Source organism: Chionomys nivalis, chromosome 7 (assembly GCF_950005125.1).
Source record: "Chionomys nivalis chromosome 7, mChiNiv1.1, whole genome shotgun sequence".
Taxonomy (NCBI): Eukaryota; Metazoa; Chordata; class Mammalia; order Rodentia; family Cricetidae; genus Chionomys; species Chionomys nivalis.
Window position 1 is genome coordinate 98,577,957 of NC_080092.1, and position 13,775 is coordinate 98,591,731.

General features: G+C 49.0%; 1 protein-coding gene across 6 annotated transcripts in view; it reads right to left on the reverse strand.

Moving 5' to 3' along the window:
* Nucleotides 1–1,554: 1,554 nt before the first annotated feature.
* Nucleotides 1,555–13,775, reverse strand: part of Usp36 (ubiquitin specific peptidase 36) — a 31,203-nt gene continuing 18,982 nt past the window's right edge. For 4 of the 6 annotated variants that reach the window (XM_057774553.1, XM_057774552.1, XM_057774557.1 and 1 more), the window contains 8 exons: nucleotides 10,898–11,566; nucleotides 10,104–10,234; nucleotides 7,149–7,691; nucleotides 5,912–6,141; nucleotides 5,216–5,317; nucleotides 4,606–4,721; nucleotides 4,088–4,239; nucleotides 1,555–3,608 (listed from right to left, as the gene is read on the reverse strand). In XM_057774553.1, coding sequence (XP_057630536.1) covers nucleotides 4,108–4,239; nucleotides 4,606–4,721; nucleotides 5,216–5,317; nucleotides 5,912–6,141; nucleotides 7,149–7,691; nucleotides 10,104–10,234; nucleotides 10,898–11,566 — 1,923 coding nt within the window. In that variant the 3' untranslated portion in view covers nucleotides 1,555–3,608; nucleotides 4,088–4,107. Of the gene's footprint in view, nucleotides 3,609–4,087; nucleotides 4,240–4,605; nucleotides 4,751–5,215; nucleotides 5,318–5,911; nucleotides 6,142–7,148; nucleotides 7,692–10,103; nucleotides 10,235–10,897; nucleotides 11,567–13,775 lie in introns of those variants that run through there. The other 2 variants (XM_057774556.1, XM_057774558.1) reach the window with 2 other exon arrangements.

Sequence of the window (13,775 nt, forward strand, 5' to 3'; positions counted from 1 at the left end):
TTGCCAGAGAAACCGGGCAGTGCATGCCTTTAATCCCAGAACTAGAGAGGACTGTAAGATGGGAGACAGCTCTCAGTCTCACTGAGATTCCTGGAGGCAGGATCGCCATTTTGGACTCGGGTCAAGATTAAGAGCCAGTGGCTGGCTGTTTTGCTTTTCAGATCTTCAGGCTGAGCCCCAATTTCTGTTTTTATTAATCGTGTTTCAAGTCATCCCTTCAGCTCCTCCCAGACACCTGTAGGTAATTTTGCCATAACTGTATGTAAATGGAGACTGCATGTCCGTTTCCTGGCCGTTCAGGCCCGAATAGTCTCACAAAAACCATATTAATTACAACACTGTTTGGCCTATTAGCTCAGACTTCTTATTGACTTTTACATTTTAAATTAACCCATATTATTAATCTATATATCGCCATGAGGTTGTGGCCTACTGGTAAGGCTCAGGCGTCTATTTCCTTCAGCAGCTACATGGCATCTCTCTGACTCCCACGTACTCTCTCTCTCTTCCAGCCTGGCTATATTCTGTCTGCTATAGGCCAAAGCAGCTTTATTCGTTAACCAATAAGAGCAACACATCTGCAGAAGGACTTCCCACATCGATTGTGCATGAACCTGTAGTCTCAGTATTTGCCAGAGTATATGCCTTGTGCAGGGTTGACAGAAGGGTGGGAAGTCACCATCCATGCCTGGGTGTGGTTCCCTTCTAGTCAGTCAGATTCTGTAGGCAAACCCAATAACCTTTCTGGTCCCCAGAGCTGTGCTCCAGTGAAATCTACAGTTTGTCCCTGGCACCCTATGACATTTGTTTATGTCTCCCCAGAAAGTGTCCCACACAACTGATGGTGACAACGTTCTACACCTGACAATACACCTAGGAGAAACAACACTTCTTTGAGTTTCCTTTCTACGGTATTCTCTAAAAACTACCCCCAACGTTTACAGAACCAGAAGTTGTCTTTTTTATTTTCTTTTCTTTTTTTTTTTTTTTTTTGGTTTTTCGAGACAGGGTTTCTCTGTCTCTTTTTTATTTTCTTTTACGGATTTTTGAGACAGGGTTTTTCTGTATAACACCTCCGGCTGTTCTGGAACTCACTCAGTAGACCAGGCTGGCCTCGAACTCAGAGATCCACCTGCTTCTGTTACAAGTGCTGGGATTAAAGGAGTGTGCTGTCACTGTCCAGCCACCTTCATTCTAAAATTTAAACAAATACAATTGTGGGATAAACTTAGATACATTTCTTTAAATCTTTTATTTAAAACCATTTTTTTTTCCCGAGAAGGGGATCCCAGTACATTGTCCAAGATGGCCCGTAACTCCTAGGCTCAAACGACGATCCGCTCTGATCCCAGCTGTGGATGGCTGCCTAAGAGTGCAGCATGGAAACACAGCCTGGCCATTGCTGGGGTGGAACTAACTCTGTAGACCAGGCTGGTCTCGAACTCACAGAGATCCGCCTGCCTCTGCCTCCCGAGTGCTGAGATTAAAGGCGTGCGCCATCGCCCGGCTGAGCTTTTTTAAAAAATGAAAGGAAAAGACAGACACAGAGAGAACTCACAAAAATGCATTACTTTATTGCACCAAGATCTTGGCAATATCTGGGAGCTCTTGAGAGAGAGAGAGAGAGAGTGGAGAGTGTGGGGATACCTGTATACATACAGACGCAGCCACACAAGGATGTAGGGTAAGAACAGCCCCCAAACAGGCGGGTGAGCGAGAACAGAAACACCAGGGAGACAGCCCTCTGCACATGGGCCCAAACCACATCTACTGCCAAACACAAAGTTCAAACTGATATGATCTGATCCAACAAAATGGCTACTTTTAGAAAAGCCTCAGTTACTTATGTCAGGATATGTCGCCTAGAACTCTTGATGATTTTTCCAGGACCATTGTGTCCCTAGCCTGTTTCTAATGGCTTCTAAGGAAGGAAAGGACTTGCCTTCACTGACGGTAACATATGCTGCCAGAGGTCAGGATGTCAGTTGGGGGATCGTGACTATCCAAGAGGCAGTGGGTTACACTCCCTGGCAGAGATTTTACAACGGATAATCTAGCAGACAAAGAAAGGAATCAATGTAGAGGAAAACACAGGAGACAGATCAATTCTGTGCTGGCAGCTTCTACGACACTCAACTAGAGAATGTCATAGGAAAAAACAAATGTGGCCTAGAAGCAATTGATACAGGAACAAATGACAATACCGTAAGTGAAATGACAATCCCTGCCCATGAAAGTGCCTGCCTCCCTCCAAGACAACGCATGGAGTCCTCACCCTTCCTGGACACGGTGTCCAGAACCCGGCCCACACAAGACTGATTACATTCGGCTGGAAGACTCAGTCAGCAGACCCACCATGGAACTGCTGCTCCCTCCCTTTGGAAATAAAGGGAGGGACACAAACAGAAGGGAAACACCCACATGGAAACAAGACCTTACCTCCTCACACAGAGAACACAGCCTTTTCCACATCGCAGCACCAAGGCCCTGATTGGGCAGCTGGATAAAACGCTACACGTGGAATTGACAAGGCAGCCCCCACCCCTCCCAAGAGGCCCAGACTGAGGAGGCCAGTCCAGAGCAGCCTAGGACTTCGGGAAAGAGACGTGGCCCATGAGCAACAACCTTCTGGAAACTCCCATCTCCTGGGTGCTGTCTTCCCTTGGAAATATGGCCCTCACTAGGGAGTCTTGTTAAACCAAAGTCTGCAGGGACAGCTTGAGCAAGACAGAAAAGGACTCCTTTTGAGTCATACAATCTTCTCAATTTCAAAGCACTCACAAAATTGAGCAAATGAAGCCAGTATTTGCATATCAAGGAACATATTGCTACAGGAAGCCACAGGCCTGGTCAAAAATAAATGCTTTATCATTAGTAGTAAAATAACGGAGAATTCATCTCTAAAGACCACCACCTTGACAGAGACCCGTAGGTTAGTGCAGATGCATGAGAAGCTTGTCAAAGTTACCTCGGCAGGGATAGCAGCCTTAGAAGCAGAGGCGCTGGCACGTAGTTCAAGGCTCTCCTATGCCTAGAAGCTGCTGATTTCTAGAAGGTACGGAGGCCTTTCAAGGAGATGCACTTGGGGGTGGGGGGCAGTGCAGTCACCAGGGGCTCTGCAGCTGGCAGTCAGTCATACAGAGGCCCTTTTGAGGATAGGGCCACAATACAGCTCCAGCAGGAGAGTAAAGGAGGGCTCACCAGAAGAGGCACTAACATGCCGCCATCCTGAGTGAAGGACATGCTGGGAGATGCTGGCTCCAGTCTTTGACAACCCCAGACCAGGAACAGAGGGGTTTCCTACATAGACCCCAGGGTCTATAAGGATGCTCAGCCTTTGCAGATGTCTCCTGCTTTACTGTCGGCATGACACCACAGGCAAGTCTTTCTCTTGTGAGGTTCGTTATGAATGCCACCAGAGGCCCTGAGCTGAAGCCCCAGGGCTTCTACGTTAGATCACCTGTGAACAGTGGCACCAGGAGCCTCCACCATGGCAGGCTCACAGTGCAGTGGAGTCTGCACAAGGCCCCTCCTCCAAACCAAGTGGACAGTTCCCAGGATGTGATGTGACAGCTTTGGGATGAAGTGGCACAGGTGCACTGGTCTTCCTGGTGAGAAGAGAGACCATGACAATCCTATGACATCCCTGGGTCCTTCAAAAGACAGTCGGCCACAAGACACACACACTACAGACTCATGCACCAGACATGCAAGACATTTAGCAAACACACTACATACATCTATCACATGCACCAGGCAGACACACTACACACATACACCAAATGGTCACAGACACCATACATACCACAGGTCACACATGCCATATACATACCAGACATACATACCATAGACACACATGTATATTTAATACCATACACACGCCGCAGACAGATAGTACACACACCCCACAGATAAACACATACACAACAGACCATACACCAGATATTACACATGCTACACACATACCAGACATACAATCAGCTACAAGAGACAGATGTACAAAACAGAAGTACACACTAACACGCACACCATATGACTAGACATACAGAGCACCACGCACAGCAGACAGGCACACACCCAAGCTGACCTCTAACAAGCACAGCGAGCTCAGCGGCGATAGCTGAGACTGGCGACCTTAGCCGGGTGAGTCACAGACCAAAAGTTCCGTCTGCTCTGGAGCTTCTGGAAGGCATTGAAGTTTCTCTTCTTTTCTCTCTTGAACTTTTTAATTTTCTTTTCCTACATTAAGAACCACAGTGTCACACAGTTCCCAGAGAGGGCTCCTCCAAGCCTCAGAGGCTACTTGCTGCATACATGGCATATGCTTCCTAGACACACGTGCAGTTACCGCACATGGATGGCCTCTGAGGGAGGCTCCTGCCACCCTCGTCTTCCTGAGGATGAGACAGAAGAAAGAGACCCACACCTGCCCAGAGTACTGGGTGCACAGAAAAACAGTTCAGCGGGAGGGAACCCAGGAGGCCGACTCCAGCCTCGCCCAGCTGCTCTGTGCACACATAACTGCACCAGAAACTGCTCTCAATGCTCACGTTGAACCATGCCCACCTGCGGCCCCAAACCTATGGTCACAGCCACACACCATACCTTTCCGCGATCAAACTCCTCATCCCAGTCATCAAGCACGGTCTGGGTCCGGGCCAACCTGCTGTCTTTGATGGCATCCTCACTGACCGCTGAAGGCTCACCATCCCAGGTCAGAACTGTAAAGACACATCCTGTCAGCATCCATCTGTTCTAACCAGAAGAAACACGGAAGGGGAGGTGGGTGTGATCAATGTGAGCTCCAATTCCAACTGCAAACTTCTCTCTAACCTGGGCTCTCACTTCAGAAAAATGGTTCATGCTCCAAGTCTGCTTTGTAAAACAGGGCCAAAGTCAGTACTGCCAACACGAGGGCCGGAAGGCTTCATCCCTTCGCTCTTCTGAACTGGGGACCGGGATATTCTGCTCAGGTAGCCCACGGTTTATGCTCCCCACTTTGCCCTGCTCTTGGGTCTCAGATCTTTCGGATCCAGGGAGAGAATCTGCCTTTCTGCCACAGCAGAGGTCGTGTTAAAGCATATTCAACAACTGTTGAAGTTTTATAAACCTGAGCAGTGTGGTCTCCACATCTCATAGCACACCAAGACCCATCTCACCCCCTCCCACAACCCCAATGAGTCAGTCCCTAGGAAGCCCTGCCTCAGACCCGTACCTTTTTTCCCATAAGCCTTATCAGATGAGTCCTGGAGCAACGCCTGGACCACATCGGGCTCTTGATCTCTGTTCCAGCCAATAAGAGGCGCTTGTCCCAGTCCTGTAATCAGAGGACATACTAAAACAAATCACTGAAGAAACAATCACACATCCTTGTAATGGCACCAACAGATAACTTCCTAGTGAAAATCCTACCTCACTGTCCAAGTCCATTTGTGAGAAAACAACAAAAAGCACTGAGATCTCTGTCCTCAGCTGACAGAACCACCTCCAAGTGCAATCTAACTACCCAGCCACAAAGGGCCTGCTGCAGGTAGGACCTTCAAGTGTCCCACAAGACCATGCCCTGTTGCGGGAAGTGTTTCAGGGCACTGGGTGCTTGCCCTTCCTAGGAGGAGTAGATCCACAGTCACCCTTTTGCTCTCTCTGGCTTCCTGACTGTCGGTGAGCAGCTCTGCTCTGCATGCGCCACAGTGATGAGCTGCACCACAGGCCCAGAACTACAAGATGCACGGAACCTGCCTCCCTCCCGAGCTCTTGGATTATATGTTCACGGCTACGCTAGCCATGCCTTTGCTCTGAAATGACCGAGGATTAGCTGCTGACAGAAAGACAGCATGTGGTGAGAGCTCCCGTTGCCTACAATGAGGAATAGTGAGAGGCCACCTTTGTGGCTATCAGCAGCAGTCCTCACCCAGGCGGTCACTACAAAGATGGCCATTCACGCTGAACTCAGGGGCTGGGGTGACACTGGGCCTCGGGTTCCTCTGGCCTTCTGGGTGCTGGCTTTCTTCCTCTCCCTGCTGTGAGGCATGTGTCCTTTTTCTCCTCTTCTTCTTCCTCTGCAACTCTGTCCTGGCCTCAGGCTCACAGTGGTCTGCAGGGCAGCAGCTGCGGGGAGCCAGAGGAGGGGGACAGTCAGCCCTGCAGGCAGACCACAGGCAAGAGTGAAGCTCCTTGATGGCACCACAGCTCCACTCCATGGGCCTGGGAGACAACTCCAAACCTGCTGACCTGAGTTTGATTCCTATTCCCTCAAGTTGTCCACTACACATGTGCCATGGTGTGTGCAAGCATGCTCACATGCACACACACGTGTAAACAAATAAATATAATGCTTAAAAATGTTGTTGAGATGGCTCAGTGGGTAAATGTGCTTGCCACCAAGGTTGACAACTTGAGTTTGATCCCCAGAACCTACATGATAGAAGGTGAGAATTAACACCTGCAAGCTGTCCTCTGACCTCCATGTACATGCATGTGCACGCACGCACACACAGCACACATACACAAATTAAAATTTAATTAAATTTATTTAATTACAAGGGGAAGGGGGACTTAGAAAGAAACCAAAGCAGGGCTGGAGAGATGGCTTAGAATTTAAGAGCACTGGCTGTTCTTCCACAGGACCAAGATTCAACTCCTAGCACCCACATGGCACCTCATAACCACCTGTAACTCTAGTTCTAGGGGCTCTGAAACCCCCCTATCAATGCACATAAAACAAACAAATAAAAAAACCCGAAAGCTCCACCCCAACACTCCTGAGGCCGCTGGCAGTGCCATGCAGATGGGAGTTTACTCCACACCGAGCTCACTCCACCCTGTGTGAGGCTCGCTGTCCACAATGACAGTCAGCATGATGCTGAAGATAACACACAGTCCTTGCTTTATCCGGGGCACGTACACTGCATCCACAGGATGTTGTTGCAACCTCATCTAAACACACAGCCTGGCCTGGGGCCACATGACCCTGTAATTCTTGGCCCTTCTTATGCACAGTGATTTCCATGGCCTGGATGTGGCTATCTTCTTTCAGCCTATGGCATAAACTCACACAGGACACTTTCCACCCCACGTCAAGGCCAGCACTGTACTGTTAGCCCACACCACCCGGGAAGGCTATGGGTACGTCCCAGCCATGCTCTTACCCATGCTGCAGAAGACTCTGGGAGAGGATGGCTTCCTGGCTAAGTCTCTCTGATCTCTTCCTCTTCCTCCTTTTCCTGCTGCTCACATGGTGACTGTCCAGGATGTGACTCACTTGATGGTCATTTACCTGGGGCTGTGTACCCTCTTCCTTCTGGTCCCGAGACTGGCCTTTCTGCTGGGGAGCCGTGGCAGCCATATCCTCCAGGGACTTCTTCTTCTTCCTCTTCTTGTGAACTGCTGCAGGTGCTCCCCCGAGGCACTGTGGGAGATGTGTATCTATACCCAGTCTCTGGGGATCTCCATTAGGGGTCTTTTTCCTCTTTCTGGAGGGGCTGTGCGGGGCCTCGCTGGCCTCTGGCAGCTGGTGTAAGTGGGACATGAAGTGCCCGTTGACCTGAGGCAGGGGCATCCAGGCAGAGGAGCGGCAGCTCTGTGGCTCTGATGTCCCTAAGGGCTTGGCGCTACTACTGGACAGTGATGCAGAGTGGGGGTGGATGGAATGCTTCGGGAGGGTAGATGGTCGGGGAGCAGGTGCAACAGCCCTGTAGACAGTGTACAGGGAAAGTCACTGTAGAAGACCTGCACAAGTCGTTCCTCTGCCAACCCTCACCCCAGCTCCCTTCACACGTTAGGGTTTGAGACGAGATTTCTCTATGTAGCTCGGGCTTGCCCAGAACTGGTTAAGCAGACCGGGCTGTTCTCGAAGTCACAGAGATCTGCTTGCCTCTGCCTCCTGAGTACCTAGGTTAAAGGTGAGCGCCACCCTATCCAACTCACCCTGGAATTTTAAAAGGTTATTCTGTCTCTGATTCTTAGATACACATGCAAATTCCATAGCTTTTAAAGGCAGGCTAACAAAATTCAATCTATGTAAAATCAAAGTTAGTCCATGTCGCAGTTTCTTGTTACAAAGTTTTTTGTTTTTTTCGGTGGGTTGAAAACTGAACAAGAACCTTGGGCATGCCAAGCAAGCACTGTACCCCTGGGCTACACGCAGAGCACAGATCTGAGCATTATACATTCTATTCTTTTTAAATCCAGGCATGGCAGCACATACCTGCAATCATAGCACTTAGGAGGTTGAGGCAAGAAGACCAGACAGTCAAGGGCAGCCTTTACCACTTAGTGAGTTGAAGAGCAGCCTGTGCCATTTGACAGCCTGTCTTCAAACAGACTGATAAATGATTGATACAAGTGAGTGTGTCAACACTTGCTGTGACCCAGAACTTAGGGAATAGAGGCTGGAGGGTTGTAAGTTCAAGGTCATCCTCCAACACACGTCAAATCTGAGTTATGCAAAGGCTACAGCAAGCAAGATCAGCTGGGCAGCCCAACATAAGCCTCAGTCACAGCTCGTGGGAGGCAGAGACAGGTGAGCTCCTGGCCAGCCAGGGCTATGTAAGTGAGACCCTGTCTCAAAACCAAACCCCCAAACCCTCCCTTCAAACAACAAAAACTAAAAGCAAAACAAAGGAACCAAATCCTTATGTTTCAAGTTTTCAACTCAAATGTGTTAAGAGCTAAAATAAACAAAACATCCTGTCCAGGATGATTTTCCAATCTCCAGAGGCCACAATGGTTCCCGTGGGGACTGAGCATTCCAAGAGCAGCAAAACAAGCTATGCACCATCCACAGTTATGTTGACACAATTTCATAGAGGCAACTACTGCAAGAGGAATAAAGTAGGGACTGAGTATGTGAGGCACGCCTGCGTGGGCACCTCAAAGGCTTAGTGGATTCATGGAGGCTGTACTTGTCATCACCCAAACGGAAGAGATTGCTGTGCTACCCAAATTAGTGTCACTCTCAGTATCTGCTGGAGCTTTAAGAAAACATTTACACTGGGGCTGGAGAGACGGCTCCGCACTTAAGAGCACTCGTTGCTCTTGTAGGTTCTGTTTCCAGCACCCAAATGGTAGTTCACATTCACTGTAACTCCAGCTCCTCTCTTCCGACCTGTGGGCACCAGGCACACATGGTGCGGATATACAAGCAAGCAAAACATTCATACACTGAAGTCTAAAAAAAACAATTAAAACAAAATAGCTTGTTAGCTTGTGCCAAGTGTGGTGACGCAGCTTTAATCCCAGCACGGAGGAGGCAGAGGCAGGAGGATCTCTGAGTCTGAGGCCAGCCTGGTCTATATAGGAAGACCTCATCTCACACAAAATCATGACAAGGAAGGAACAACTCCCCCCAGCGCCTCAACATTTGGGAACCTTAATATTTAAGAACACGCCAAAAATATCATGCTAGAGACAGGATGGATGCACACTCAGGGTGGGGGTGGAGGCAGCAACAGATGTCACCCTAACGGCGTCCTGGGATTGGAGGAGCCCAGCAGTGACCCAGGACCTCACTCTTGCCCTCTCTTTGTTCCTATCTCCCAGCTGCCCAGCCAGTTGGGTCCCTGTGAACCCAGATAACCATATATCTTCATATCATGCCACTCAGTACTCCTAAGGGACACCAGTACCATGTGTTTCTGTACCGCACTGGATCGCAAAGATCATCTACAGATGAGATTAAAGGGCCCTGAAGAATCCTAAAGCACTTAAGGTCTCCCTGTCCAGCCTGGCATGCAGCTGGCAGCCTGGATGCTTTACAGAGCTAAGGAATAGAAGCACTGTAAGAGACCAAGTCATGACCCTGGCAGGAAAGATGTCCCTACAGGGGTTCACAAGCCTCTGGACTCACAGGGTTTAACTTCTTGTGGAGGTACAGGTCAACATAGTGCCCAGCACTCCAGGTTACAACGTGCTGTGGCAGGCAGGTGAAAACTCAAGACTTGGAACTATGAAGACGATCAACTCTGATCAACTGAGGTTCTTTTACCAGACAGGGATGGTAAGAGGGGCCTCTGTCCTCGATGACCCATGGCTCTTCACTAGCCAAGTACACGTAACCACAGGAAGGAAGGAGTCGGCACCCCAGGGCCTGTGCCCAAGCTCACCTGGTTTTACTGACAGGCCCAGAAGAGGCAACGACGGGGTGGGTGGCTTTCATGGGGTAGGTGAGGTCGGAGAATGCTGAGGGGGGAGGTGAACGGATGTCATTGCCGGTCGCCCTCCGCAGGGTGCTGGCCTGCAGTTATTGACATAAATAAAAACTTGGTGGTCTAAAAAAGGTTTCCGTGAGTGAAGAGGGAAAATAAAATTGAAAAATAAATAAAAATAAAATAAAAGAGCCCAGAAAGATGAATAAAGGGAAAGAAAAAAAAAGGAGGGGGTAGGTGGAGAAAGGGGATGGCAGAAGAAGAACCAGAGAGTGTTGTTGGTTAGAAATAAAAAGGAAAAAGGGAGGAATTTAAACAAGCACCCAGCACAATTCCCACCTATCACTCATTGCCCACGCAAGTTCTGAACGGGAAACTCCTTCCCAGTCCCCTACATCCCTTCCGTCGCCATAGCTCAGCTGTCCTTCCCACCCTGAGCAGCCCGAGAGCCCACCCTTCCTCTGTGGCTCAACTAGCAGACTCCGTTTACAGAGAACTGGTTAGTACTCTTAGCAGACTCCACAGACACCTGCGGTGCTAAGTAACTGGTATCCCCTCAAACCACCACCTCCACCTAGACAACCTGCTCTCAATTGGCAAATGGCTGGGAACGCCAACCGACACTCTTCCTCTGGATTAAAGGAGAGAAGGAGGCCACAGTCCTTTGTGATGTCCTATCTTCCTATGCCCACATCGAGTCCCAAGTGACATTTTACAAGTCACTTCCAGAGAGGAGACCCCCACAGACCCACCTTCTTGGCCGACAGGGCCAGTTTTTTGGCTGGTGGAGGAGACATGAGGCTTGTGGGCTCAGAGGCGGTGCTGCTCAGGGCAGGGGACTTCAGCTTCACTATCTTGGGATCTGCTCCATTCAGCAGTGCTTTGGAATGGCCAGTGGTGGGACAGTCTGTTCCCTGAGAATCACAGAAATGCGTAGCTCTGCCCTCTGCAGTCTGCGGGGCCTTGGCAGGGTCACTGCTGGAAGAGTGTTCAGGGCTTGAGCCACTCGAAGCCCCCTTCTCCAGGTCCACACCACTGCCTTCCCCCTTCAGCCTGTGCCCGTTAGCAAAGGCTTTGACCAGGAACTTTGGGGAGGTAGAGAAGATGGAGTCTCTGCTTGTCCAGGACCCAGGTCGCTGACTCCTGGATTCGCTGGTCCCAGGAGAGCCCTGAGAAGTAGTGGGGGATGCGGTGAGAGACTGTGGGGGTGCTGACTTCTTCACCTTCTTTCCAGGCTCATCCAGAAGTGTAGGCATGTGTGTGGGTGTGGGGGTGAGTCTTGGGGAAGGAGACCCAGCAGATGTCTTTGCAGGAACACATCCATTCTGTAACTTCAGGGCTGGGAGGGAGCCATTCCTGGATACAGGCACACCAACCTCCTCAGGGGCCTGTGGCTTTTTCATCATCACAGAGTCTTGTCGCTAAAGAAGATAAGAAAGGAAGCCTTCAGAGTCCAAGAGAGCAGTGCCCGGGGAATACAGTCAAACCAAAGCAGGCATCCCAATCAGGGGTAGCTTCTGGGAGCCAACTGGGTTCTGGCTAATGGTAAATACTTCAGGACACATATACAAAACAGGCCGCACTTTAGGACTGCCCTTCCTATAAAAGCAACAAGGTTTCACCAAGATCTGAGAGAATGCACAAGGAAAGAATGTAGCAAGGCCCCATCACATAAACATTGTCCTCCACTGGGTGTCCTCTGTATCCCTTTCATCATAGTGCCACAAACTAAAGCCTCCTCACAGGGTAGGCCCTCAAAGTCTTCAGTGTCTCACTGGCAGCCATGTATCTCTTCATGGCTTATACTATTCCCTATGCCGTGACTAAAACAAACAAACAAACAAACAAAACATTTGATAGTTTAGAAGTCATTTTAGAAGTCCAAGAGGTCAATCTAAAATTCCTGGAAGTCAATGGGAACTAGTTTTGGGGACTGGTGAGATGGCTCAGTGGTTAAGAGCACACTGGCTGTACTTCTAGAAGACCCGGGTTCAATTCCCAGCATATACAGGTGGCTTCTGGATTCTGTGAGCACTGCATGTACATGGTACACAGACATACTTGCAAGCAGAGTAAGCACCCATACACAGAAAATAAAAATACATCTTTAAAAAGGGGAGCCATTTTCTTCTGCTACCTCTTAGTCTCTACGAACTGAGGCCCCCAACGCACCACGGCAGCCCTCCAGAGAAGTTTTCCTTCACTGCCCTTGGCCCCACCTCACTACTGTCAAGCACAATACTGGATGCAGTCCTGCCCTGTGCGGCAGTTTCCAAGTCAAAACGTGCCTTTTGATACATTTACTCAATGAAATAAAAAATCCATATGAAAGCAATCCACTATTCATAAACCTCTCATAATGACCACCCCCTGCTTGAGCATACTCCTATCTGCACCTCTCTCCTCGGTCACCACAGTCCTTGTGGCTCAGGCATGGCCTCACATAGAGTCAGCCTTTTCTGTACTTAGTAGTCATGTAATAATTTGCCAGAAATGGGATTCCTGGGCTGTGGATTACTTCATGAACTTCGACACAGGTGGGTCAGACTGAATTTCCTCTTGTCTGGCAACGTATGCATATTTCCACACACTGCCATGGCATCTGGGCTCTCGTTACACTACCATCCCTACCCTTCACAGCAATCACAGCAAATGTGAGCTTCCTTGCATCTGCTACAGTTCCTTTTGTGTGTATGTGGGGAGTGGGTGGGGGGAGAGCAAATGCTGGTGCTGGAACTCAGCTAAGTACACACTGACCACTGAGAGATACCTCTCCCAGCCCCATATTGCAAACATTTTTAAAACTTTACTGTGTTTTAAAGATTTATTGTTTGTTTGTTTATTATGTATACAATGTTCTGTCTGCATGTATGCCTGCAGGACAGAAGGGGGCACCAGATCTCACTGCAGATGGTTGTGAGCCATCATGTGGGTGCTGGAAATTGAACTCAGGGCCTCTGGAAGAGCAGCCAGTGCTCTTAACCACTGAACCATCTCTCCAGCCCCTCAGTTTTTGTTTTTCTTTTTTTTTTTTAAAGATTTATTTATTTATTATGTATACAACATTCTGCCTCCATGTATGTCTGCACGCCAGAGAAGGGCGCCAGATCTCATTACAGATGGTTGTGAGCCACCATGTGGTTGCTGGGAATTGAACTCAGGACCTCTGAAAGAGCAGCCAGTGCTCTTAACCTCTGAGCCATCTCTCTAGGCCCTGCCCCTCAGTTTTTCAAGACAGAGTTTCTCTGTGTAACTGACCTGGCTGTCCTGGAACTCACTATCTAGAGGCTGGCCTCAAATTCAGATCCACCTGTCTCTGCCTCCTGAGTGTTGGGATTAAAGGCGTGAGCCAACATCACCTGGCAATTTTTATATTTATTTTATTTTGTATACAAAACTTTACATTTTACTTTAGCCAATAGCTATGTTTCTTATCAATTAAAAAGTTACAAAGCTGCCTTTCAGAGGTTTAATTACCTCTGTCTTCCGAGTTTTTGGCCTACATTTTATGATAACTTACTCATACAAAGACTATTTCCTGACATCTCTCTCTCTGCTAAATCAAGTCATTTGTTGTATATTACATCTGCCTGGACTTCAAGTGAAATGATACCAGGTGTGAGAGCTCGC